General features: G+C 48.1%; 1 protein-coding gene across 1 annotated transcript; it reads left to right on the top strand.

Annotated features, from left to right (window-relative positions):
* Positions 1-304: 304 nt before the first annotated feature.
* TGM7 (transglutaminase 7) lies at positions 305-25,277 on the top strand. Its single transcript, XM_008017417.3, has 13 exons — positions 305-319; positions 9,219-9,401; positions 10,201-10,446; positions 11,060-11,178; positions 13,158-13,286; positions 13,370-13,547; positions 15,929-16,067; positions 18,248-18,351; positions 18,772-19,014; positions 21,262-21,588; positions 21,935-22,095; positions 24,213-24,346; positions 24,594-25,277. The coding sequence occupies exons 1-13, from the start codon at positions 310-312 to the stop codon at positions 24,751-24,753; spliced, it is 2,133 nt and encodes a 710-aa protein (XP_008015608.2). The 5' UTR covers positions 305-309; the 3' UTR covers positions 24,754-25,277.
* Positions 25,278-27,323: the final 2,046 nt, after the last annotated feature.

Raw genomic sequence — 27,323 nt, 5'->3', positions numbered from 1 at the left:
CTTCAAGCCAAGCTTTGCCATCCACATCACCTGTGAGTCTTCTCAGCTCAAAAAGGAGGCCACAGAAACAAATCCCTCAGCACATTTTTACAAGGCTTAAGTCAGAAGCTCCTTTCCTTATACCAAGATGCACCTGGAACAACGGGAAATTTAAGAGGAGTGGGAGGAGGAGGAAGTGGCAGCCCTACCCAACTCAGGGATGGAAGGGAAGGTTCTAGTAGGGTGACTGTAAATGCTCAAGAGGCAATTAGATCTCGAATCGTACTGGTGACTAGTTGAAGGGCTTTGACCGACAGGAGAAGGAGGGAGATGGATCAGGGTGAGTACTGGGAATCGACTTACCTTTTCGGAGGTACTAAGCCAAGAGAGGGGAAAGGTTTGGAGAGGGTAGAGGATGTAGGGAAGCAGCAGGAGAGCCTGAATTGATGGTCGGTGGCTCATTGTGCAGTCTGGCTCCTTCTCACTTCTCCATCTGCATTTGGACCTTGGGGCACAAATCCTACTGCTATTCATTTTCTTTTCTGAAGCTGTGAACAGCTTTTTATTTAAAACCTTAGGGGTTGAAATGGCCTTGGGAAGTCTGAGGAGCCTCAAAAAGAGCTTGGCCCCTGCCACCAGGTGTCCTTGGGTGCTTGTGAGGCTATTTCTATGGCCAACTCTGAAGCTGTGGGAGGACCCCGCTCAGACCCTAGACCTCTCCCTTGTCCAGCTTCTCCCTGACTCTCAGGGCCTCACTGAGAGCTGCTGCCCCGACCCCTGAGCTCAGGCCCCTTTTTCGATCCCTTCAGAACCCTGCCCACTCCTCTGCTGGGAGTGAGAAGAACAGGCCCCCGCAGGTTGGGCCAGCCTGCCCGACACACGGGGCCTGCCAGGGAGGGCACTAAACATGGGTCATGTATTTCTTTTCTTTTTTTTTTTGAGATGAAGTCTCCCTTTGTTGCCCAGGCTGGTGTGCAATGGCGTGATCTCGGTTCACTGCATCCTCCGCCTCCTGGGTTCAAGGGATTCTCCTGCCTCAGCCTCCCGAGTAGCTGGGATTATAGATGCCCGCCACCACACATGGCTAATTTTTGTATTTTTAGTAGAGACAGGGTTTCGCCATGTTGGCCAGGCTGGTCTTGAACTCTTGACCTCAGGTGACCCACCCACCTCGGCATCCCAAAGTGCTGGGATTACAGGCGTGAGCCACCGCACCCGGCCATGTATGTCTTAAAATAATGTTCTAAAGCATGTATCATGTTCTAATGGCCAGGCACTGTGTCTCACACTGGGCACGGTGGCTTACCCAGCACTTCGGCAGGCCAAGGCAAATGGATCTCTTGAGCTCAGGAGTTCTAGACCAGCCTGTCCAACATGGCGAGAACCTGTCTCTACTAAAAATGCAAAACTTAGCCGGGTGTGGTGGCACACGTCTGTAGTTCCAGCTACTTGGAGGGCTGAGGCGGGAGGATTGCACGAGCCTGGGAGGTCAAAGCTACAGTGATCTGAGATCGCACCACTGCACTCCAGCCTGGGAGAAAAAGGTGAGATTCTGTCTCAAACAAACAAAAAATAAAAATCGAGAGATAAATGGTTTTTAAATGCAAGCCAGAGTTTGATAGAGAAGGCTCAAGAAGCTCGTCATATGCTAGATTCCAGGGTACTTTAGTGCTAGAGTTTAGCATATCTTTTCTCCTTGGCTATCCTCAACTAGAATAAGTCTAAAACAGTTATATTATCTTTTACAACTGCATACTTTAATTAAACAACGAATACAAAAAATATATACTTATTATAAAAAGCTGAAAGTTCACACAGTATTTTAAAAAGCTTGAGTTTCCTTTTACATACCTATATACTTTCACTCCTGCTCCCTTCCCATAGGAAAGCCCCATTAGCAATTTGATCAACTGCCTCCAAATAACACTAGATTACCTAAAATGGTTTGTTTTGCACAAACAGATTATATATATTTGATGACCTGCTTTTTAAAAACAATCACGTATCTCAAATATCTTTCCATGTCAGTGCATATTGGTCTATCAAAAATTTGTAATGGGCCGGGCGCGGTGGCTCAAGCCTGTAATCCCAGCACTTTGGGAGGCCGAGACGGGCGGATCACGAGGTCAGGAGATCGAGACCATCCTGGTTAACATGGTGAAACCCCGTCTCTACTAAAAAAAAATACAAAAAACTAGCTGGGCGAGGTGGTGGGCGCCTGTAGTCCCAGTTACTCGGGAGGCTGAGGCAGGAGAATGGCGTGAACCCGGGAGGCGGAGCTTGCAGTGAGCTGAGATCCGGCCACTGCACTCCAGCCTGGGTGACAGAGCGAGACTCCGTCTCAAAAAAAAAAAAAAAAAAAAAATTTGTAATGATTATAATTTTCCATTCCGGGCATATAAGCACAATTTCTTTAATGAATTTATTAATTTGCTTAGTTTGTTACTATCTCCTATTGGTGGCAATTTAGATTGTTTCTAATATTTTACTCTTATAAACAATGCTGCAATGATGTCCCTGTTGATATAAGTTTGTATATGTGTGTAAATATTTTTTATACGTAAGATTTCTAAAAGAACAACTGTTGGAGCGAAGCAATATCCACCTGAAGTTTTGATGGATGTCAACTGATCGTCTCTAAAATGTCCATATGAATTTACACTCCCACCATCAGTATATGAGACAGTCCATTTCCACAGGCCCTCAGCAAAGTAGGTTATCGTTATTCATTTAAATATTTTTGAATGGATCAAAGACGAATCTCATGATTGTTTTAGCTTGCATTTCTTGCTATTATTATAGCAAGACTGTCTTCTTAATATTTATAGCCATTTTTCTATATTATGAATAACAATGCTTTGTTGTCTAAGAGGCAAAAGACCTAAGACTTTAACTTGTGCAGCCAGCTGGAGAACACTTTCTCCTGCCAGCAGCTATTTGAATTGCTGGGTACTGGGTGTAAATAATCGAATAATATAGTTAATCATGTAGACACCACTAAATGAAAATAATGTTTCAAGGAAATACCGTAGTAGTAAGTGATTAATTGAATAATAAGGGGTTCAGAGTCTGGGAAATTGCAGAACAGGGCGACAGATCGAGTGGGTCCTGGAGCTGGTTCTGTCCCGACCTGTTGAGCTGCCTGAGGGCTTGTGCCCTCCTTGACATCTTAGACTGAGGAGGCTGAAAGGGAGCTGTGCTTTTTGTTGTGCTCTTTGGATCCTCAGGGCTCTGCAGAGAAGCCTGGGGGTGGGCAGAACCCCTGCCCGGTTCTCCTACTAGAGAAGTTCCTCTTAAGTCTTTTATTATGTTTTCATTTGAAGAAAGCACAATATTCACTTACTTGGAAAAAAAAAAAGTTTGAAAACCTTCAGACCAGTACCACAAGCCAGAAGTTAAGAACTAGGTTCTGGAGTCAAACTGTCTAGGTTTAAATGCCAATTGTGCCACTTAATTAAATAGGTGACACTGGGCAAGTTAATTAACTTTGCCGATCATCTTCCTACTTACCTGTAACATGGGGCTGATAATATCAAACTGAGTAGTTACAGGGATAGCAGGAGATGATGCATATAAAGACTGGAGTTCCATAACACTTAGTATTAACTAGATATTCAACTAGTGTTGCAAGTGAGAACATCCCGTATGTTCTGAGGTGCTTAGGAAGAATTTTGTGGAGGAGTGGCTGCTGGGTTTTGTTTGAAGAATGGGTACAATGGAGACACAAAGAGATTAGGGAAGGGGCAGGGGCTGTCAGAGGTAGATGTGAGTATGGTCTATTTGGAGGCCATAGTACAAGTGAAGCAGTTTATTTATGGGCTAGTGGGAGATAAGATTGGAGAGATATGTTGGGACCACGTTGTGAAGGGCTTGGAATGCTTGGCTAAGGAGTGGACTTGAACTTTTAAGTAAGACATTTTTATTCTTGCACACTAAAAGAGGCACAGAACATGGCAGTAATCTCCTACAGGAATCTCTTCATATGCTCTCACACAGATTATACTCTTTCACATTTTGTAAGAAGGGAAAAAATAAAAAGAATAAAGTGTATGTAAAAGTCCTAAAAATGGACAATAATAATGAGAATTGGAAAGAGAAAAGAAGCTAGAATAAATGCAGAAACAAAGACAGAAGAATGGAAGGAGCTGAGTCCGCCTGGCGCTTTGTGGCAGGTGCCAACTCCGTGCCAGTGGCACAGGATAGAATTTGCCCTTTGTTGTCTCCACCTAGAGCATTCCAGCCTCACCACTAACCTGACTACCTGGGACTTTGTTGGCAGTTGATTCCTTTAACTGACCCCATTCTTCATCCACCCTAGCTGGGGTCTTAGGAAGCCCTGCAATTCAAAATATTTCAATAAGTATTTATTAGCCTGCCATATGCCCAGGGATGCCAGCCCTTTGCACACATAGGGTGGTCCTTCTTTTCCTCTTACCAACACCTATGTTTAGGTCCTCATGAGCCTTTGGCTTAGATCGTTGTGACAGGGCTCTCGCTGCCCTTCCCGCCCTCGTCTTCTTCCCCTCTGGTCTGGGCTAAATGCCACAGTTGAATTAATCCTAAAGTACAGCTTTGATCCTGCCACTCCTGCTCGAAAGCCTGCCTTTAATCAAAGTAGCACTTTCCCCTCAACATAAAAGGAATACCTGTTCAAAGTAAAAGCTTGGGAAACGCCAAAAAACCTAAAGGAAAGAAAATTTCCATAATTTCACCACCTAAACATAATCTGTACATACTAATTTTTAGTCTTTTAAAGAAATCTTCCTTTCTAATGTCTTGTGAATTACCTCTCTCTAATCTTTGCTCCTTTTTTTTGGCTGCTGTTGGTGCCCTCTTTGTTGGAATCCAGTTGGAATCATCAAATGAGAGGAATCAAGTGTATGTAGCCAACTCCTACTGTAAGATATAAGGGTTGCACTGAACATTTTTATGCTTAATTTTTCTACACAAATTATTATTTTTTAAGAAAAAGAAATCCTAGACGAGAAGTTCATGGGTCAAAGGCATTTATATTTTAAGGCTTTCTTTTATTATTTATTTATTTATTTATTTATTTATTTATTTATGATAGAATCTTGCTCTGTCGTCAGGCTGGAGTACAGTGGCCCCATCTTGGCTCACTGCAACCTCCGCCTCCCAGGTTCAAGCAATTTTTCTGCCTCAGCCTTCCAGGTAGCTGGGACTATAGGCACCCGCCACCATGCCCAGTTAATTTTTGTATTTTTAGTAGAGATGAGGTTTCACCATGTTGGCCAGGATGGTCTCATTCTCTTGACCTTGTGATCCACCCGCCTTGGCCTCCCAAAGTGCTGGGATTACAGCTGTGAGCCACTGCGCCCAGCCTGTCTCCTTTTTCTTAAAAGGCTGATAATACATTAGGATAAATTTTGATCCTTTTATACCCTTGTCTTTGTATTAGTCAAATAAGTACCAGGAGTCTTGTGGCTGGGGCTTAACTCTCTTCTTACTCCACATGTCATTAACTCCAGTGGGATTGTGGCCAAGTCAAGAAGGCCTTGTGGGTGCTGACTAACTGATTCTGCTTGATTTCCTGCTTTGTTGAGCCTCTTCCTGATCCTCTTGGCTTTCTTTTCCTGCTTTTGAAAACCTCCCTTTTGTTTTCTTAAGTCATTGTCTCTTTGTTTTTTTTTTTTTTGTTTTTTTTGGTTTTTTTTTCATCTTACTTTTTTTAAAAATTAATTTATTATTATTATACTTTAAGTTGTAGGGTACATGTGCATAACGTGCAGGTTTGTTACATATGTATACTTGTGCCATGTTGGTGTGCTGCACCCATCAACTCGTCATTTACATCAGGTATAACTCCCAATGCAATCCCTCCCCCCTCCCCCCTCCCCATGATAGGCCCCGGTGTGTGATGTTCCCCTTCCCAAGTCCAAGTGATCTCATTGTTCAGTTCCCACCTATGAGTGAGAACATGCGGTGTTTGGTTTTCTGTTCTTGTGATAGTTTGCTAAGAATGATGGTTTCCATCTGCATCCATGTCCCTACAAAGGACACAAACTCATCCTTTTTTATGGCTGCATAGTATTCCATGGTGTATATGTGCCACATTTTCTTAATCCAATCTGTCACTGATGGACATTTGGGTTGATTCCAAGTCTTTGCTATTGTGAATAGTGCTGCAATAAACATACATGTGCATGTCATTGTCTCTTTGACATGAGAAGCACTTCAGTGGAGTGCAACAAAAAAGAAAACCTGAGTGTCCAATGGAGAATGAGTTTTCTCCATGCCACTGCAACCTTGGGCCTCTGGAAAGAAAGACATCTTCCTTCCTCCTCCTCTCCTTTCTTTCCCAAACTAAGATAAACCTGGCTCAGGGGAAAATTGAGTTGGTTGTCCCTAGGAACTCTGCTTTGAGCTACAAACAGCAGCCAGGAAAAGGCTACCCTGAGTCCTGTTTCCTCCTGTGTGTTCCTGTCTCTTTTAGATCTATGATCATTCATGGTGGGAGCTGTGTATGGGAAGGAGGGGCTTTCTGTGAAGGCTCAGTGGTCCTGCTATGAAAACTTTAGGCCCCTTAGGAGCAAATAAGAGGCAACCAGTTTCCAACTAGATTGAGGCCAGATACTTTCTGACTTTGTGTGTGTGTGTGTGTGTGTGTGTGTGTGTGTGTGTGACAGAGTCTCGCTCTGTCACCCAGGCTGGGGTGCAGTGGTGCGATCTCGGCTCACTACAACCACTGCCTCCCGGGTTCACGCCATTCTCCTGCCTCAGCTTCCTGAGTAGCTGGGATTACAGGCGCCCGCCACCATGCCTGGCTAATTTTTTATATTTTTAGTAGAGACGGGGTTTCACCGTGTAACCAGGATGGTCTCGATCTCCTGACCTCGTGATCCGCCTGCCTCTGCCTCCCAAAGTGCTGGGATTACAGGCGTGAGCCACCGCACCCGGCTGCTTTCTGACTTTTAACTATGATCCATGATTTATATCATGACCCAGCTACACATAAAATTGTCCTTGTTCTTCCTATGTGTGACGCATTGTATGTTTTCTATTCCATTCCATTTTTCTTATTACTGGCTCCTCTCTCTAAATTGATTTCACAAACTACTAAATGAGTTGGACCTGAAGTTTAAAAACTGCTGTTGAATGATCAAAAGGGATCTGTCTTAGATCTTTCTCTGAATTTTCTGGTTCCAATAACATATCTATTTAAGTGCCCCAAAGCATCAAGAGGCTTAACAACTTTGTACCAATTCATCCACTAATTCACCTTTGTTGAATCTACCTTACAAAAGATTGTTGTTAAGAGATGGATCAAGGGATCATTGTGCATATTCTGTTTTTAGCCAGACATTTGACACATTTATGGAAAAGATGAAAACTGGATTTGATTTTAGATTGTGAAGGAAATTTAAAAACATTGACTTCATCTTTATTCAAAGATTAGATTTGGTTAAAGCAGTTGAACAACTATGCCCAAAAATTATTATTATTATTTTTTTTATACGGAGTCTCGCTCTGTCACCTAGGCTGGAGTGCAATGGCGCGATCTTGGCTCACTGCAACCTCTACCTCCTGGGCTCAAGCAATTCTCCCGCCTCAGCCTCCCAAGTAGCTGGGATTACAGGCGCTCACCACCAGGCCTGGCTAATTTTTGTATTTTAGTAGACGCGGGGTTTCACCATGTTGGCCAGGCTGGTCTCGAACTCCTGACCTCAAGTGATTCACCCACCTCGGCCTCCCAAAGTGCTGGGATTACAGTGAGCCACAGTGCCTGGCCCCAAAGAGTATTTCTTAATGGCTAGTGTTAACATGGAGGAAAGAGTTGACGATACACCACTGGCCTCAAACTTAAGCTCTAACACTTAGAAACATCTTATTACTGATTGCTTAGATGAAGACTGGAAGATAGTTTAGCCAATCTAGAGATGGAAAAGTAAAATATTTGGGTCAAAAAATCAGAATCTATCAACCTGGGCAACACAGGGAGATGCTGTCACTACAAAATATATTAAAAAAAATATTGTGACGCATGGTAGCACACAAGTGTGGTCCAACCTACTTGGGAAGCTGAGATGGGAGGATCACTTGAGCCCAGAATGAAAGCTGAGGCTGCAGTGAGCCAGGAGCATGCCATTGCACTCCAGCCTGGGATGCAGAGTGAGACCCTGCCTCAAAAAAAAAAAAAAAAAAAAAAAAAGGGATCAAGATGGGTAGGAAAGATGCAAAAACATTAAGAACCTCTGCAGAAGTTCAAAATGCACGAAAACTGGCTGGGAGCAAACATGAGTTTTTCCTTTAGGATGCTGCTTAGCAGCCTCTCTTCATGTCTTCAGACATTGCCAAATGTCCTCCAGGGCACAGAATTTCCCCTGTTGAGAACCACTGAGGTAAACTGATGTGCTAGTAGAGGAAAGACCTAATGAACTTTTGTCGACAGTAAATGCAATCTAAACATTGCCAGCAAAGGTTGCAAAAGAAATGCAATCCAAGAACGCATGATTCCTACCAGCAAGAGTAACTAATAACGACCGCTCACTCTGTACCTGGCATGATGCCAAGGCCCTTCCATGGGCATCCTCACTCAACGCCCACATGACCTATAAGGTAGGAATATAATTGTCTCCATTTTTCAGATGAGGACACCGATGTCTAGGAACATTAAGTGACTTGCTTGAGGTCTCACAGCCCAGGTGATAGACCTGAAGCTGTGTCAGTCCAGAGCCTGCCCGTTGCCCACTATGCAATGAGAGTTTCACAACCATATACCAGGTGTGCACACACAGGAAGCAGGCAGTGCCCTCCTCATAGACCTAAAAATGGCTGAGAAGTCAGACATAAGTTACAAGTGACCCAGAGAGTCTCCAGAATCCCAAAGCAGGGACTTGCCCTACAACTGAAGTCCCAGCTTCCAGTCAGCTCACTGACTTAGTTCATACAAAATCCTAGTATGTTTATTCTTGTATCAGTAGGATAATAGAGGGACTTTTAGAAAGATTGTCAACAAATAGTTAAGAGCATGCAGCAGCAATTCAGGGGTTAAGTTTCGGTTATCTGGAATGGTTTCCGTTTGGGGACCCCAATCCTTGATCATTGTGGCTCCAGGTCCAGACGTGGAACTCACCAGGATCAACACTTCCCCCTGCCCCGCCCCACCCAACCCCCACCCCTGCACCCCCACACCTCCCGAAAATGACTGAGAAGCCACAAGGGATGCCTGAGCCCAGGCGGTTGCAGGTGGGCGTGACCTGTTCCCTCCTCTTCCCTAGTGGCAGCCTTGCAGCTTGAGTCTGTCGACCTGCAGAGCTCCAGGAACAACCAGGAGCACCACACGCAGGAGATGGGCGTCAAGCGGCTCACTGTGCGCCGCGGCCAGCTCTTCTCCCTCCGGCTGAGCTTCAGCCGACCCTTCCAGTCCCAGAGCGACCACATCACCTTTGTGGCTGAGACCGGTGAGTTTGCCCTGCCCCAGGGCCCCGCAGGTTCCCTCAAAATGAGGGCATTAACAGAGTCTGCCTGCAGGGCCCCTGCCTTTCCCACCTGAGCCGCCCGCCACTCTCTTGTCCTGGGAGCCCCAGGCCCCTCACTCTCAGTATCCTGTTAGTGACGCAGAGAAGAGATTTGGTCAACTCCGCAAACTGAGGTTGTGGCAGTGCACAACCAACCTGTAGATACACAGCAAGCACTGTGCTAAAACTTTACACACATTAGCTCGTGTAATCCCCAGGACAAGACTTTCAGGTGGTACTATTATTTTAAAAACGGAGGCCTGGCCGGGCGCGGTGGCTCAAGCCTGTAATCCCAGCACTTTGGGAGGCCGAGAGGGGTGGATCACGAGGTCAGGAGATCGAGACCATCCTGGCTAACACGGTGAAACCCTGTTTCTACTAAAAATACGAAAAACTAGCCGGGCGAGGTGGCGGGCGCCTGTAGTCCCAGCGACTCTGGAGGCTGAGGCAGGAGAATGGCATGAACCCGGGAGGCGGAGCTTGCAGTGAGCCGAGATCAGGCCACTGCACTCCAGCCTGGGCGTCAGAGCGAGATTCCATCTCAAAAAACAAAAAACAAAAAACCCAAAAAAACCCGGAGGCCTAGGGATCTTAAATGGTGTGCCTGAGGACACTCAGGGTCAGTAAAAGCCAAAAGCATTAGCAAGTGGTGGGAGAAGGTGAGGGTCCTTCCAACCCCCCTGGAATCACATACCACACAGGTTTTTGGAGCCTCACTTTGGGGTCATTCTCTCCCACACAGGACCCAAGCCGTCAGAGCTGCTGGGGACCCGAGCCACCTTCTTCCTCACCCAGGTCCGGCCCGGGAATGTCTGGAGCGCTTCCGATTTCACCATTGACTCCAACTCTCTCCATGTTTCCCTTTTCACACCAGCCAATGCAGTTATTGGCCATTACATTCTGAAGATGGAGATCTCTCAGGGCCAAGGTCACAGTGTGACTTACCCTTTGGGAACTTTCATCCTACTTTTTAACCCTTGGAGTCCAGGTAGGATGTGCTCACAGCTTGTAATGCTAACCTGATCCGTTGGGAAGGCCCTGTGAGGTTCTTTGGAAAAAGCCCAGAAAATAAATCCACATAGCTATGCAATGTAGTACCGTGTGCTCTCACAAAAATCATCCTTACAAAGAATTTCTAATGGCATGAGGAAAGTATTCATGGTGTGATGTTAAGTGAAAACACTGGAACATTTCCTAATATGATGCTAATTGTATTAAGTATGCATGCACAGAAAGAGAGAGTGGCTAGAACACACCAAAACATAATGGTGGGTGTCTCTGAGTAGTGGGAATGAGCAGTTTCCATTGTCTTCTTTCCATCCATCTGGATTTTCTGAATCTCTACAAGAAACCAACCCTACAATCCATCACTTTTACAATCAAGAAAAGATCGTTGTTTTTTAAAGTACACGTTGTATTTCTGGCTTCTAGAAAAGCATATAGTAGACCTTTAAGGGGGTCCAGTCTCAATTTCTGTTGCTATCAACCCATCAACTGCTCCTCCTGTTTTCCAGAAACACGTTGTCATTACTGTTTTTTAATTTTATTATTCTGATTTTCGGTTTGGGGTTTTGCCCCCTCCACTACTCTTAACTGCCCAGAGGACGATGTCTACCTGCCAAGTGAAATACTGCTGCAGGAGTATGTAATGCAAGATTATGGCTTTGTTTACAAGGGTCATGAAAGATTCATCACCTCCTGGCCCTGGAACTACGGGCAGGTAACACTGTCACCCAATGTGGGCCTGGGCTGGGCTCCTTAAGGCTGGTCCTTACACAGCCCTATTACATAAGGCTGTTACATTACATTGCCCTCATGGAGTGCCACTAATACAGGTGAGGGTGTGAGGGGCTGGGCCAACTTCACATCCAGTGAGAGGGGCAAGGAAGGGGTGGATATCTTTCCTTTTTAGCTTTTAACATTTTATTATGAAAACCTTAAAACATAATCAAAGTAGACAGGCTACTACAATGAATCTGCCTGCACCCACCTCTCGGCTTCAGTAGTGATCGATGTATCATGAGTCTGTTTCATCAACACTGGGTGTTTGTAAACTACAGCCCACAGACCAAATGTGGCCTACTGCCTGTTTAACCCACGAGCTGAGAATAGTTTTCACATTTTTTAATTGTTGAAAAGGAATTTTAAAAGAATAATATTTTGTGATGTGAATATTATATGAAGTTCAAATTTCAGTGTTCACAAATAGCATTTTATTGCAACATAGCCATGTTTATCCATTTAGATGTAGTCTGTGGCTGCTTGCATGCTGCACTGGCAGAACTGAGTTATTAAGACAGAGACCTTATGGCCTGCAAAGGCTAAAATATTTATTTTTTTTCTTTTTTTTTACAGAAAAAGCTTGTCCTTCTTTGGTCTGTACTCCTCTGCCTCCACCCTCGCTCCCCACTCTACCACTAGATTTTTTTTTTTTTTTTTGAGGTGGAGTCTCGCTCTGTTGCCCAGGCTGGAGTGCAGTGGCATGATCTTGGCTCACTACAACCTCCACTATCTGGGTTCAAGCGATTCTCCTGCCTCAGCCTCCTGAGTAGCTAGGACTACAGGTGCGAGCCATAATGCCCAGCTAATTTTTGCCTTTTTAGTAGGGACAGGGTTCACCATGTTGGCCAGGCTGGTCTCGACCTTCTGACCTCAGGTGATCCACCCGCCTCCACCTCCCGAAGTACTGGGATTACAGCCACAGCTCCCGGCCAATTTTTTCTTTTTTTTTAAGCAAATTACAGATACCGTATCACTTAATCCAGTAACACTTCAGCATATTTAATCCAATAATACTTCAGAATATAGTCGTGTAAAAGCTTTCTGCAAAACTTAATCAGAATACATGATTGTAACTGAAAAAAAAAAAAAGAACAGTAATTCTTTAATAACATCCAATATCCAGTCAGTGTACAGAGGTGGACCTTGGCTCTGGGCAACGTCTCCACTCTCAACCCCTGCAGGCGTGGTTTCTCTCTCCCTCCCACTGCCGCCTCAGTCCTGCTCACAAACTCCAAAAGGGAAGAGGTGGGGGAAGCCTTGCTGAGGGGGAGCACGTTTTCCCCATTCTCCAACCATGGCGACTTGTGACCCTCTTTGAAACTGAGACAAATACCTGTGCATTTGGCAGCCAAAGGGTTGTGGCAAACATTGTGCACGTCTACCATGAGCCCGCTCTGGCTCCTCCAGGGCCGCAGTGTCTGCTCTGAGCTCCTCTACCTGATTTCAAGACTGCCATGCCTGGCCCTACATTGATCTCTAGACTTTTCTGCTCTGATCCCTTCCTTGCTCCTTCAAGTCCTCCAGATAGGAGTCTGTCTAAATCCTTGGTACCCACCATGCTCAAAGACCTCAGGTAAATGTGCCCACTCTCCTCTTCCTGTCCACCCAATCCGTCAAAGCCCATTGGCACCAAAGCCTTCTCTCATCTATTCAGCCAACAGGGATCTCTCACTCTCTGAATTCTGTTTCCGTTTTTCGTCAGAGCCACACAGTTTAGTTTTTCAGAATTTCAAACCTCATACATTCCCAATTTGATTTATAAGTTCTTCAAAGGCAGGACCTTGTCTTATATTTAGCGCCTTCCCCCCGTCCCCACATCCCCATATACCTGCCATCCCCCAAAGTCTGTTAATGACTTAAAGTTTCAGAAGTCTAGACATTTGCTCCTCTTTTTTCTCCCTTAAAATCACTGGGAAGTTTGAAGAGGACATCATAGACATCTGCTTTGAGATCCTGAACAAGAGCCTGCATTACTTAAAGAACCCGGCCAAAGACTGTTCCCAGCGGAACGACGTGGTGTACGTGTGCAGGGTGGTGAGTGCCATGGTAAGGATGGATGCTTCCCGCCGTCTGAGGACAGTCCGAGCTTCCCCGGGAGCTGTGGAAATTCACCCATCTGTCCTCTGCAGATCAACAGCAACGACGACAACGGCGTGCTGCAGGGGAACTGGAGCGAGGACTACTCCGAAGGGGTCAGTCCTCTGGAGTGGAACGGCAGTGTGGCCATCCTACGGCAGTGGTCAGCCAGGGGCAGGCAGCCTGTGAAGTACGGACAGTGCTGGGTCTTCGCATCTGTTATGTGCACCGGTGAGTGAAAGATCACTCACTTAGGGGTGTGATTAACTTCATTTTCAGAGAAGTTAACTGTGGCTCATAAAGGTTCCGTAGCTTGCCTATGGCCCCACAGCTGGGGGTGGTGGGCACCCAGGCCCTGAGCCAGCACACCATACAGTCTCAAGGGATCCTGTGCATTTATGTGAGAGGGAGGTTGACCTGTGGCAATCACCTCACAGTATCCTTGGTGGGTCAGTCAGACTGTTATAACTGTCGTCTGGATAGACAGCTTGTGGTCCCGAAACAGAGACCCAATGGCTTCTTTCTGCCACCAGCTCAGGCATCTCAGCTCGAGATGAGCCTAGCACGGAGGGGCAAGTGGAAGTAGATGGTGTGAGATAGCTGACCTCACCCATAGGCAGAGCTAGCAGCTCCCAAATGCTTCACTGAGATCCTTGAGCAGTTATCATTATAGACTTACCGCTTTGCTGACTACGCTTAAAGAACATCAATGTTTTATGCAGTATCAGTTATTTACAATTCAGTGCAAAGTCATTGAGCAGATCATCGGTGAAGATGAGAGAAAGATGGAGAGTACTTGTCTCACCCTCGCAAGGCCAGAATACCTTACACAGGCCTGTCCTGATCCATGATGGAGCTTGATAAACGTTTGCTGAACGAACAGGGTGACTCTGAGTTGGAGAAAGGAGAAGCAGAGAATGGGGAGGACAGAGACAGGAGCCAAAGACAAGGGCAGAGGCTTTTTGGAGAGGGGCAGCAGAGGCTGGCAGTTATATACAGGTGTGCTGCAGACACAGAGGAGGTTTAAATCTGAGTGTTTGAATCCAGTGACCTCACTTTGCTGAGGTGTGAAATCCGGTGACCTCACTTTGCTCAGGTGTGAAATGAGGCTAGGGCTACTCTGGCACTCAGTATTCTCGGTTGTCCCGTGGGCTGGGAAGTCCCCAGGCTGTGGCTAGGTAGGTGTTGTGGAGGAGGCCTGGGATGAGCAGGAGAAGGACAAGATCCACCACCGTGCTCCATTTCCACTCCTCTCCCCACTCCCAGGCCCTTGAGTTATGGGGCCACCGCACACTGGGGGAGCTGCCCCTGCCAAGCTTCCTCTGGCCGCTTCCAGCCCGGGTGTAGCTCCCACGCCTGCTAAGGATCTGTGACAAGCCAGGAGCTGTGCTGTGAGTGGGCAGGTGACGGTAGACAGGCGGCCCTCTTGGGGGCTCTTCAGTGAACCAAAACAAAAGGATTGGTCGCTCTCATTAGTCCTTTTACTTTTCAAAGCTGTGTAATCCTCCTGGCAGCCTCAGTAGGCACTGTCTGCCCCTCCTGGGAGGGAGAGGAGTGGGATAAACCTCTCTGAACTCCTCGCCGTGCTGGCAGATGTCAGGACCCACGTCCCTTCAAGGTCACACCTGGCTCTTGCTGGCTCTTGGCTTGACTTCATCTGGCTCTGGGCAGGCAGGTGTGTGTGTGTGTGTGTGTGTGTGTGTGTGTGTGTGTGTGTTTTGGGGGTAATGTCTACACTGTGTGACTAGATTTGCAAAATCATAACTCAGCTTTTAAAAGCCTTTGTAGCAGTATCACGAGAAGCCACAAGAGGGAGCTGCTACCTTATTAAAGACGGTTTCTGGTTCTGTGGTTTCTCCTTGTCTCTGCTGACGGTTTCCACCGTCTCTAGAAGTCTATCTTGTCCCTCTATCCATTCTCTAATTTCTTTCATACCTCCCCCTACTTCTTGTCTTTAAGTAGAATTACAGATCCCAAATTTCAGAACTAGGGTGGGAGGAGGGCGATAAAATAATCTGTACAACAATCCCCTGAGACACGTGTTTACCTACGTAACAAACCTTCACGTGTACCCTCAAACCTAAAATAAAAGTTTAAAAAAATTGTCAGAACTAAATTTTCAGCCTCCTGAGTAGCTGGGACTGCAGGCACGTGCCATCACACCCAGTTAATTTTTTTTGTATTTTTAGTAGAGATGGGTTTTCACCATGTTGGCCAGGCTGGCCAGGCTTGTCTCAAACCCCTGACCTCGTGATCCGCCTCTGCCTCCCAAAGTGCTGGGATGACAGGTGTGAGCCACCGCGCCCGGCCCTCTGTTTTTAACTTGGAAAGTTGCTGAGTGGAAAGACTCCTGAATGATAAATTGGATTATTGTTAACTGTTGTTTTAAGCGATCCTCAAATGATTCCTTTCTCCTTGTGGGATGTTGACCACCAATGGGGCAGCAGGGCTCAGGGACTGGGTGTGGGGCTCTGGGAATAAAGGAGTTACTGGTGTGGTTCCCTAAGCGTCTTGGCTTTCTCTCCTCCAGCTTGAAAGTTACAAATTATGCATGGAAAACCAATAATTTTGCCTGAAATGAACTGAGCGATTCTCTATATTTTTCTCTTTAGTAATGAGATGCTTAGGTGTTCCAACCCGTGTTGTTTCCAATTTCCGTTCCGCGCACAACGTGGATAGGAACTTGACCATCGATACGTACTATGACCGAAATGCAGAGATGCTGTCAACTCAGAAACGAGACAAAATATGGTGAGAGGCGCTGTCTTGAACCGCTCTCTGCTCTGTCCCAGGGAGGGCAGGAAAACTTTGACCCGGTTCTCCCTGGCTCTTGAGGCAATATTGCAAGATTGCCCTGAACATTGCTGCTAATGCTCAGAGAAGAAGAGAAGAATTCCCCAACCCAGGAGGTTGTTCTGGCTAATTAGGTCTTCACATTTAACTCATTTCAGAGATAGAAAACAATGGGATAACATTCTGAGGCCTCAACCACGTGACTAGCTGGGCATCTTCTGAACACTGACCTCAAAACTCTTTATTCATCTTCTTCCTTCTCTGAGTCTCTGTTTGTACCATTCTGTTTTCCCAGAAGTCAGACAGAACCTGGGCTGACTGCTTCTGTAGACCTCTTCTTGTCTCTCTTGACTTCTTCCTCTCCCCACCCCACTCCCTGTCTGCATACATGTGTGCGTGTGTGTGTGTGTGTGTGTATCTCTGTGCATCCCTTTACTTGTGTATCTCTGGTTTCTTTTCCTGGTTCCTTTGTTCTTCTCAGTTCTACCCTCAAAACTGGTTTCCTGTTTTTCCTTTTCTAGCCAGTTTCCAGATAAGACTCTTTTTTTTTTTTTTTTTTTTTTTTTGAGATGGAGTCTCACTCTGTTCCCCAGGCTGGAGTGCAATGGTGCGACCTCAGCCCACTGTAACCTCCACCTCCTGGGTTCAAGTGATTCTCCTGCCTCAGGAGGCAGGAGTAGATGGGACTACAGACATGTACCACGATGCCCGGCTAATTTTTGTATTTTTAGTAGAGACGGGGTTTCGCCATGTTGGCCTCGAACTCTTGACCTCAGGTGATCCACTCACCTCGGCCTCCCAAAGTGCTGGGGTTACAGGCCCTAGCCACCGCAGCCGGCCTCCAGGTAAGACTCTGAGTTGTGTGAGAACTACCTGCTGTCCTAGGAGCCCCCTCCCTCTCTGAGCTTCGATTTTCTTGTCTGTAAAATGAAGATAACGTCTACTTCACAGGGTTGCTAGGGTGAGATGAGATCAATGCTGGTAAGGAGGACTTTTCAGCCTGGAATCCACAGATAGACTTCTAGAGGTCTGAATCGTCTCTGATTCAGGAAGCAGTGGTGTATCTGAGGATATGTAACTTAGATACAGTTCTGCCTTTGAATGCATATCTTGAATCTAATAATGAGAAAACATCAGACAAGCCCAAAATGGGCGCTACTCTGGTTTTAAAAAATAGATAAATAACATAAAGACTGTTTTCATTAAAAGCCCAGACTTCACCACTAGGCAATATCTCCATGAAACAAAAGTACATTTGTACACCTTAAATTTACGAGAGAGAGAGAGAGAGAGAGGAGAAAGAGAGAGAGAGAGAGAGACTCTTTTCAAATCCCAATGTAACGAAAGAAAGGTGGAGGAACTGTTCCAAGGTCAAAGCAGACAACAAGCTGCATAGCTGAATGCAGTGTGTGGCCGCAGATGGCACTGCGTACCACGTGGGAGAAGAAGGCTCTAAACAACATCGTTAGATCAACTGACAACATTAAAACATAGACAGCAAATTAGATAAAGGCATCATATCAATACCCAATGTGCTAGGATTGATAAACTATACGATCCCTATTCTTAGGAAATACACACTGAAGTGTATATGTGTGGATATCTATTCATGTCCACACTGAAAGAAAGCAAATGGGGCAAAATGTTAACAACAGATGACTTGGGTAGATGGGTGTTCTTTGTACTATTCTTTTTGTTTTTGTTTTTTTGAGACAGAGTCTCGCTCTGTCACCCAGGCTGGAGTGCAGTGGTGCGATCTCAGCTCACTGCAAGCTCTGCCTCCTGGGTTCACGCCATTCTTCTGTCTCAGCCTCCTGAGTAGCTGGTACTACAGGCGCCCGCCACCACACCCGACTAATTTTTTGTATTTTTAGTAGAGACGGGGTTTCACCATGTTAGCCAGGATGGTCTCAATCTCCTGACCTCGTGATCCACCCTCCTTGGCCTCCCAAAGTGCTGGGATTACAGGCGTGAGCCACTGCGCCCGGCCTGTACTATTCTTGTGACTTTTAGTATGAAATTACTTCCTAACAAAAAGTAAGAAAAAGAAACAATGATATAAATCACTCCGTATAGTGCCTGGTATCTGGCAAAACCTCAGCTAATGTGAGTCCTTGTCTCCTTACTCCCTCCTGCAGGAACTTCCATGTCTGGAATGAGTGCTGGATGATCCGGAAAGATCTCCCACCAGGATACAACGGGTGGCAGGTTCTGGACCCCACTCCCCAGCAGACCAGCAGTGGTGAGTGAGGACCACTGCAACAGGCTCTGGCTCTGTGGGGAGGCAGATTAGGGTGACTGGCCGTGGGAGCAGGAGACCAGGGAGGAGCAGCGTTTTCCACGGCACCCTCTTCCCGAGGTCCCAGCTGACACAGCTTCAGATCAGGAATCTAACTCTACCGTTGACAGCGGGGTCACTTGGATGGGTCACTGGGCCTCAGCTGTGTCCTTACCTATAAAATGGAAAAGCTGATGATGAGCATTGCCACTTCACAGAGTGGCTGTGAGGGTCAGATGAATTAATGGGAACAAAAGTGCTTGGTAAACTGGAAGATATCCCATGGGTGAGAGTCAGCGGTACCACTGCCTGTCCCATCTCCACCTCCCACAGCCACAGTCAGCTGCCCCTGGCCCCCATGTCAGTAGCCTGTTGCCTCCACAGGGCTGTTCTGCTGTGGCCCTGCCTCTGTGAAGGCCATCAGGGAAGGGGATGTCCACCTGGCCTATGACACCCCTTTCGTGTATGCCGAGGTGAACGCCGATGAAGTCATTTGGCTCCTCAGGGATGGCCAGGCCCAGGAAATCCTGGCCCACAACACCAGTTCCATCGGGAAGGAGATCAGCACCAAGATGGTGGGGTCAGACCAGCACCAGAGCATCACCAGCTCCTACAAGTACCCAGAAGGTGCCGGGCTGGGTATCTGGGGAGAGGGCTGGTTTAAGCTTCTTTGTGATGCTCCCTAGCTGGGGTGGCTCCAAGTTGAAACCGTCACCATCTAATCACTTTTATCCTCATGGCAAACTCCTAGGCGTCCTTCCTGGATCCCAGGCATGTGACCCTAAGTAGGGTTACCAGCAAATAAAAATATAGGATGCCCAGTTAAATATGAATTCCAGATAGATCCAAGTAAACAAATATTTTATTTGTGTAAGTATGGGACATACAGCATTTGGGACATACTTATTCTAAAAAGTATTCACTGTTTATCTGAAATTCAAACTGGGTATGATTTTTAATGTATAAGTATGTTCCAAATAATGCATGGAACGTACTGTACTAAAAATCATTTGTTGTTTATCTGGAATTCAAACGTAGTTGGATGTCCCGTATTTTAACTCCACTCAGAGTGGCGCCACTGTCTCCCTACGTCCATGGCAGGAGGGGTTGTAACAAGGAGATCGGTGGAGTTGGAGGGATGGGCCCCTGGGCCTGTGGATGGGGTGGACACCCCCACGGAGGGCGCGTGTGTGGAGTCAGGCTGCCTGAGTACTGAACAGGGCTCTGCCGTGCCCTGTGTAAGACTGGACACAGTTTACCACCCCTGTGCCTCCATTTCCTCATCTGTAAAACGGGATAACAGTCCCCTGGACGGCTGTTGAGAGGGTTAAATGAGTGTCCACAGAAAGCACTGGGAACCGTGCCTCTGGGACGTAGCAACTGCGCCAGAGATAGTCCACAGGTGGGAGTAAGTGTGGGTTAAGCTGTTGGAGGCCACACAAATGTTTCTTATGATTAGGCATAATTGAAGCCTGTCAGTAACAATCTGAACCTGTGATCAATTAAGAAGCTGACCAATCGTTACCTCCTCCTCCTTGCTCTTGCTACCCAAATAAATATGAAGGGCGGTATACGCTCAGCGGCTGCCTTTGCTCACTAGAAGCAGGGGGCCCTTTTCTTCTTTTCTCCTTCTCTTTTCTTCTTCCCCAGGCTAGCCTTTCTTTAACACAGTTTCTTTTGTTTTTTACCATTTCTACATTCATCCCTTCCTTCAGTCTTGTAATGATGGTCTCAAGTAGTAACAGTTGTAACTGTGGTAATGATGGTCTCCAGTAGTAACAGTTGTAACTGTGGTAATGATGGTCTCAAGTAGTAACAGTTGTAACTGTGGTAATGATGGTCTCAAGTAGTAACAGTTGTAACTGTGGTAATGATGGTCTCAAGTAGTAACAGTTGTAACTGTGGTAATGATGGTCTCCAGTAGTAACAGTTGTAACTGTGGTAATGATGGTCTCCAGTAGTAACAGTTGTAACTGTGGTAATGATGGTCTCCAGTAGTAACAGTTGTAACTGTGGTAATGATGGTCTCAAGTAGTAACAGTTGTAACTGTGGTAATGATGGTCTCCAGTAGTAACAGTTGTAACTGTGGTAATGATGGTCTCAAGCGGTAGTAGCGGCAGTCAGCCACATTAAGCCTCCATGTTGAGTAGCCCCCATGGGCAAGAGATGAAGCTCTTTTTTTTTTTTTTTATTTTAAGATGGAGTTTCGCTTTTGTTGCCCAAGCTGGAGTGCAATGGCAAATCTCGGCTCACCACAACTTCTGCCTCCTGGGTTCAAGTGATTCTCCTGCCTCACCCTCCTGAATAGCTGGGATTACAGGCACCCATCACCATGCCCAGCTAATTTTTGTATTTTTAGTAGAGACGAGTTTCACCATGTTGGTCAGGCTGGTCTCAAACTCCTGACCTCAGGCGATCCACCCACCTCGGCGTCCCAAATTGCTAGGATAACAGGCATGAGCCACCGTGCCTGACCGAACCTCTTTTTTGTAAGTTTTGAGCATATATTTTAGCTGGAGAGGTGCTGGTTAGGGAGAGAAGCCTCTGGCTTCATGACAGTGATGATAGTGATGCTTGGTGTTCGTAGTGATGGCAGAGAACAGTGCTGAGTGCTTGCAGCCAGCAACTCACTTAGCCTGACGTTTTTGGGATCCCTTATAAGGAAAGCAGATATCATCCCCCGGTTACAGATGACAGAACAGAACACTGAGAGATTAAAGTACTGTGACAGAGCAAGGATTTGAACCCAGCAAGTGGCACCTGAGCCGCACCACCTCCCTGTGCTGCTATTCCTGTGCCTTGGTGCCCCGGGAAAGTCACCGGTCCTCTCCATCCCTCCCCATGCATGTCTCTCCCGCCTCTCCCTTCTGCAGGGTCCCCTGAGGAGAGAGCTGTCTTCATGAAGGCTTCTCGCAAAATGCTGGGTCCCCAAAGAGCTTCTTCGCCCTTCCTGGATCTCCTGGAGTCCGGGGGTCTTAGGGATAAGCCAGCGCAGCTGCAGCTTCACCTGGCCAGGATACCGGAGTGGGGCCAGGACCTGCAGCTGCTGCTGCGTATCCGGAGGGTGCCAGACAGCACCCACCCTCAGGGGCCCATTGGACTGGTGGTGCGCTTCTGTGCACAGGCCCTGCTGCATGGGGGTGGCACCCGGAAGCCCCTCTGGAGGCACACGGTGCGGCTGAACCTGGACTTTGGGAAGGGTGAGTGTGAGGCAGGCGTGAGAAGGCACCTACGGGGAGGGGAGCTGTGGGGCCATGAACACAGTGGGGTGGGCCCAGCCAGATCACACAGAGACCCCTCCCTCTGACACACACACCTTCCGGGCAGTGAAGCTGCCAGCTGCTGCACCTCTGATGCCATCCCACCAGGCAAGACGCAGCAGTGAGCCCTGGGGGCAGTGTGTGCGTGGTGGGACACTGTCTGTCTCTCACACACACAGTTTTACCTCTCACATGAAAAATTCTAATTTTTCCTCTCTCACATCTACATGTACCCCCTCTTTCTGGTCCATGTCCTGGACTCAAGGTGTCTTTTGTATGTCCTTAGAGACACAGTGGCCACTCCTCCTGCCCTACAGCAATTACAGAAGCAAGCTAACGGACGAAAAGCTCATCCGTGTGTCTGGCATCGCCGAGGTTGAAGAGACAGGGAGGTCCATGCTGGTCCTAAAAGATATCTCTCTGGAGCCTCCCCACTTGTCTATTGAGGTAGGCATCTGGACACAGGTGGGGGCTCTGAGGCTCTCTGACTCACCCAGTCCAGGGGCTGGGGTGCAGCAGCCAACAAGACACTGTTCCCATCTCATACCACACCGATGGCTCCAGCACAGTATGGTGTGGTCTTGTGCTCTGACCAGTGAGTTGGGGGGAAGGGCGTGAAGCCTTCTCAAAGGAGGTACTATTTTTCAGAGGATGCATAGGAAACTGTATAGAGAAATGAGATGGCTGTGAAGGCATTTTAAGTAAGGAAATCATTTTGCAAAGGCAAAGAGACAGGAAAGGCAGTGACTAGGAGATGAAGTAGAGAAGACAGATTTAGAGACTCCACAAAGTCAAATTCAAATGATGACCACCGGCTAAGCATGGTGGCTCATGCCTGTAACCCCAGTGCTTTGGGAGGCCAAGGCGGGAGGATCGCTTGAGCCCAGGAGTTCAAGACCAATCTGGGGAACATAGCCAGACCTTGTCACTACTTAAAAGTTTTTCAGAAGTTAGCTGGTGTGGTGGTGCATGCCTCTAGTCCCAGATACTCGGGAGGCTGAGGTGGGATTCCGGGGAAATCAAGCCTGCAGTGAGCTGAGATTGTGCCACTGCACTCCAGCCTAGACAGCAGAGTTAGACCTTGTCTCAAACAAAACAAAACAAAAAACAAAGTGAGTATTGACAAGATTGAGGTGACAAAGAGGGAAACAAATGAAAAGTGAACTTCGGATGCCTGAGGGGCCAGTGAGGCCACTGCACAAAGAAGGAGTTTCAGGCAAAGGAAGGGTGAATGGAAGAAGTGGGTGCGTTCCCCATCTCCTCTACCAGGGTTTTCCTTCCCTGAAGCCTCGGTTTCCCCACCTGCCCCTCCCACTCGAAAAGACTTGCCCACTGCCTAGTCTGAACCTGGCTCTGTACCTGGAGGCTTCTCCAACAGCACGCCCCTCCCCACCCCAAATGAGAACTGGGCAGCTCCAGACCATATATCCGCTGGCCTACCCCAGGGTTTTCATCCAGGCACACTGTCAGGCCGTCAGGCCGGCTGACGCCAGGCAGCCTCTGTGCTGGGGCAAACCACGGGCAGAATTGCAAGTGCAGACAAAAGCCGGGGGCTGCGGCCAGGGCCCTGCCGTGTACCTGAGGCAAACATGGCAAATGCCAGGTAGGTTGCTAATTGGTCCCCATCAGTAAGGGACCCACAGATGATTCCACAGTTATTTTAACCTGTTCTACTTTGACACCCTCATGAAGGTACAAGGGACTTGGTAATTTTGTTTGGATCCCAGGTAAGTCAGGTGTGTTCTTCCTTTTCCCTGAGTCTCTGGCCCAGCCAGAACAAGCCCCTAGTATGATCTGGGTGGTCAGAGCTCATTTCAGTTCACCACGTGCTTACTGATGTCCATCATCTGGCCGGCACTGTTCTAGGAACAGGGGCTCCAGAAATGAGTAGGAAGGATGCCTGCCTCCCACTCACAGGCCACAGCTGTGCTGCCCCATGACACAGCACTGAGCACACCTGCAAGAACCTGAGTGCCTGCCCTGCTGATGTTTATGAAGACACAGCAGTATGGGGAAAGATCCTGGGCTGGGGTCTGGGACACCCGGGTCAGGTCCTGGCTCTGCCATGAACACATCATGGGGCCTTGGCCTCATGGTTTCCTCGGTGATGAGTGTAAGGTCAGGATGACATCACTGATGGCACTTGGGTGGCACACATGACACCGCTTCCTTATCCCCCACCTGTGTTAGATAGGAATCAATTGGGATCCTTTGTCCTCGGGATCCTTTTTAACACAGCCTTCCTGGTAGCCACCCACTGGAGCTGGCACTCCCATTGAAATCTTGTGGGCATCTTGAACTAGATGGTGGGGAGGGAAACGGGTTTCAGCTTGGTGGCAGTTGCTGATTAGTGGTGGCTCCTTGGAGTATTGTGACCTGAGACAGGCCTATACATGTGTTAATTTCAAGCACTCTCAGCTCACATTCCTCCCTCCTCACTGTAGCACGTTAGCTCTAAGCTGCAGTTCGCTGTGGTGGCCAGGGACCTGGGGGTGGGGATAACTGAACCAGAGTGCAGAAGCGAGGCCAGTTGCCGGTGGGATCACTGACCTCTCTCCACACAGGTGTCTGAGAGGGCTGAGGTGGGCAAGGCACTGAGAGTCTATGTCACCCTCACCAACACCTTGATGGTGGCTCTGAGCAGCTGCACGATGGTGCTGGAAGGAAGCGGCCTCATCAGTGGGCAGATAACAAAGGAGTAAGTGATGCTTCTGCCTACCTCCCCCTTGCTGGTCTCAGAAAAGGGGTGCCCCATGGCATCACAGGACCCTCCTCAGTCTCCTGTGCGGTGCCTCTCTGCCCCTACTTTTTCACCCTCCTCAGGAAAGGCTGAGCTCAGTGGTGGTGGCGAGTGGGAGCTTCTCACCCACCCAGAGGGGAACCAGATCGCCCCTCCTGCCAGCAGGGACTCCTTGAGGATCTCAAAGGCCCTTTCTGACTTTCAGCCTTGGGACTCTGGTGGCCGGACACACCCTCCAAATTCAACTGGACCTCTACCCGACCAAAGCTGGACCCCGCCAGCTCCAGGTTCTCATCAGCAGCAACGAGGTCAAGGAGATCAAAGGCTACAAGGACATCTTCGTCACTGCGGCTGGAGCTCCCTGAGCCCCGCCCTCCAGCTGCCGTCCCTGGCACCCCTGCTCCACCTGACTCCTTTCTACTCCTGACTATGTCATCTTGGCTCCACCTCTGTCCTCTCTCCAGCCTGCCTGGGAGTGAATGAAGCTCTGTTAGAAACATCGTGTGCTTTGGGAAGAGACAATAAAGACGTCTTTATTTATTTATTCTCAAGCCACTTATTGCTCCTGGCTGATCCTCTTGGCCTGGCTGCCAGCTCTGTGGCTGAACCCTCCCTTCCCTCCTGTCCTTTCTCTCCTCCCTTAAGAGCCTCAACCACAAAATAAGCCCACCACCATCCCCTCTAAAGCAGCCTCTCTGGAATTAAGGATCCCAGGTCTCTCCATTTACACTGTCTTGGTGAGCCTGCAGGCAGACGATGGAGGGAGGCCTGGGGAGGGCAGCAACCCCGTGCCGACTGGCCAGAAGCTGCCCAGCAGGACTACTCTGCCCCCAGTCTAGAGTATCCTGGGAGGCACAGGCAGCCACCTTTCCGCACACGTTCGTTGACAGACAGGATGACTGGGAAGCACTGCATAGCTGGCTGCTGTCTAGCAACAGCCTCACCTGCTATTCCTGTCCCCGCCTTCGCCTCTCGCTCCCTCACCCTCATCTTGCGTTCTTCCCCATCATCCCAACTCTCAGCCTCTCTTCGTGTGTGTGTGCTCTCTCTCTCGGTTTTTGTTTTTTTTTTTTTTTTAAAGACAGTTTCCTTCCTGTTGCCCAGGCTGGAGTGCAATGGCGCAATCTTGGCTCATTGCAATCTCCACCTCCCGGGTTCAAGCCATTCTCCTGCCTCAGCCTCCCGAGTAGCTGGGATTACAGACACGCCACCATGCTTGGCTAATTTTTTTGTATTTTTAGTAGAGACGGTTTTTCCCTATGTTGGCCAGGCTGGTCTCGACCTCCTGACCTCAGGTGATCCACCCACCTTGGCCTCCCAAAGTGCTGGGATTACAGGCGTGAGCCACCGCACCCGGCCTCCTTTGTCTTTTGTTTTTGTTATTTTAAGGACAGAGGGAGTCACTCTTTTGTATTTCTTTCTCCTGTGGTTACCAATATTATTCCTGCTCATTCTAGATGATTTGGAAAGTGAAAAAATAAAAATAAAAAACTAAAGAAAAATCACCAATAGCTCCCCCATCCCAGAGAAAAATCTTTGCTAACATTTCTCAAGAGATCATTCTGGCTTTCAGCCTGGGACTCTGGTGGCTGGACACACCATCCAAATTCCCTTTTTCCCCTTTCATTATGTTGTTGAAAAGTCAGCATTACAAATGGATACGTCTCCGTCATAGATAATTTAGAACATTCAGAAACACAGGAAAGGAGAACATCTTTCTATCGGTCCACAGGCACGTGCACGCCTCACCTGCTCCGCCACTCGACAGTTTTGACTCCTTTCCGTCTTCCCTTCCGTTCCCCTCCTCCTCTCCCTCTTGCTCCTCTTCTCCCTTTTCCTCCCTCTTCCTGCTCTCCCTCCCCCTCTTCCCCCCTTCATGTATTTTTTTCTTTGTATGCCCCAAGTCCTCCTTCCCCCTTCTATTTTCTCTCTCTGTCTCTCTCTCTTTTTTTTTTTTTTTTGAGACAGGGTCTCTCACTGTCGCCCGGGCTGGAGTGCACTGGTGCGATCTCGGCTCACGGCAGCTCCGCCTCCCGGGTTCAAGCGATTCTCCTGCTTCAGCTTCCCAAGTAGCTGGGATTACAGGTGCCTGCCACCATGCCCAGCTAATTTTTTTTTTTTTTTTTTTTTTGTATTTTTAGTAGAGACGGGGTTCCATTGTGTTGGCCAGGCTGGTCTCAAACTCCTGACCTTGTGATCTGCCCGCCTCGCCTCTCAAAGTGCTGGGATTATAGGCATGAGCCACCACACCCGGCTTATTTTTCCTCTTGGGGTGGCCCCCAGCCTTGCCTGCACGCAGCTGCTTGGGTCAGGAAGGGTAGGAGCCTGCACGTCCTCACTCCGCCCCGTGTGTCAGCTGCACCCATCCCCGTGAGGAGCTGTTGGGCATTTCCGTGGTGCCCTGTCACTGCCCTGTCACTGCCCTGTCATGCTGTGTTCCAGGTGGCTCCCTGCCATCAGGAGAGGGCCACCTGAGTTGCCCTTGCAGGAATGTGAAACCTCGCTTGTCTGCCAAGCACTGAGTCCTCATGTTTAGTCATGGCCCTCCTTCCCTGTCCCTGGCTGTGTCACTGGAGAAGAACAGCAGGCACGCTTCCTACTGGCCTGGGAAAGGCCTCCCAGGGGGATGTGGATGTTGGTCATTTCTGTCTTTCCAGCCTACCTTTCAAATTATTTTTCCTGTCCCCAACTAAAAATTGGCTTTAAAAATTATTATACTCTGGGCCAAGCGTGGTGGCTCATGCCTGTTATCCCAGCACATTGGGAGGCTGAGGCAGGCTGATCACCTGAGGCCAGGAGTTTGAGACCAGCCCAGCCAACATGGCAAAGTCCCATCTCTACTAAAAATACAAAAATTAGCTGGGCGTGCTTGTGGCACCTGTAATCCCAGCTACTCAGGAGGCTGAGGCAGGAGAATCACTTGAACCCAGGAGAC

Source organism: Chlorocebus sabaeus, chromosome 26 (genome assembly GCF_047675955.1).
Source record: "Chlorocebus sabaeus isolate Y175 chromosome 26, mChlSab1.0.hap1, whole genome shotgun sequence".
In the NCBI taxonomy this organism is placed as follows: domain Eukaryota; kingdom Metazoa; phylum Chordata; class Mammalia; order Primates; family Cercopithecidae; genus Chlorocebus; species Chlorocebus sabaeus.
The sequence above is the reverse complement of the archived record's forward strand: the minus strand, read 5'-3'. Positions and strand labels throughout refer to the sequence as shown.

Coding starts and splice junctions, on each gene's coding strand:
- TGM7 (XM_008017417.3), top strand. Junction 13,287..13,369: donor GCAGGGTGGTGAGTGCCATG/GTAAGGATGGAT, acceptor TGTCCTCTGCAG/ATCAACAGCAACGACGACAA. Junction 21,589..21,934: donor GAACCTGGACTTTGGGAAGG/GTGAGTGTGAGG, acceptor GTATGTCCTTAG/AGACACAGTGGCCACTCCTC.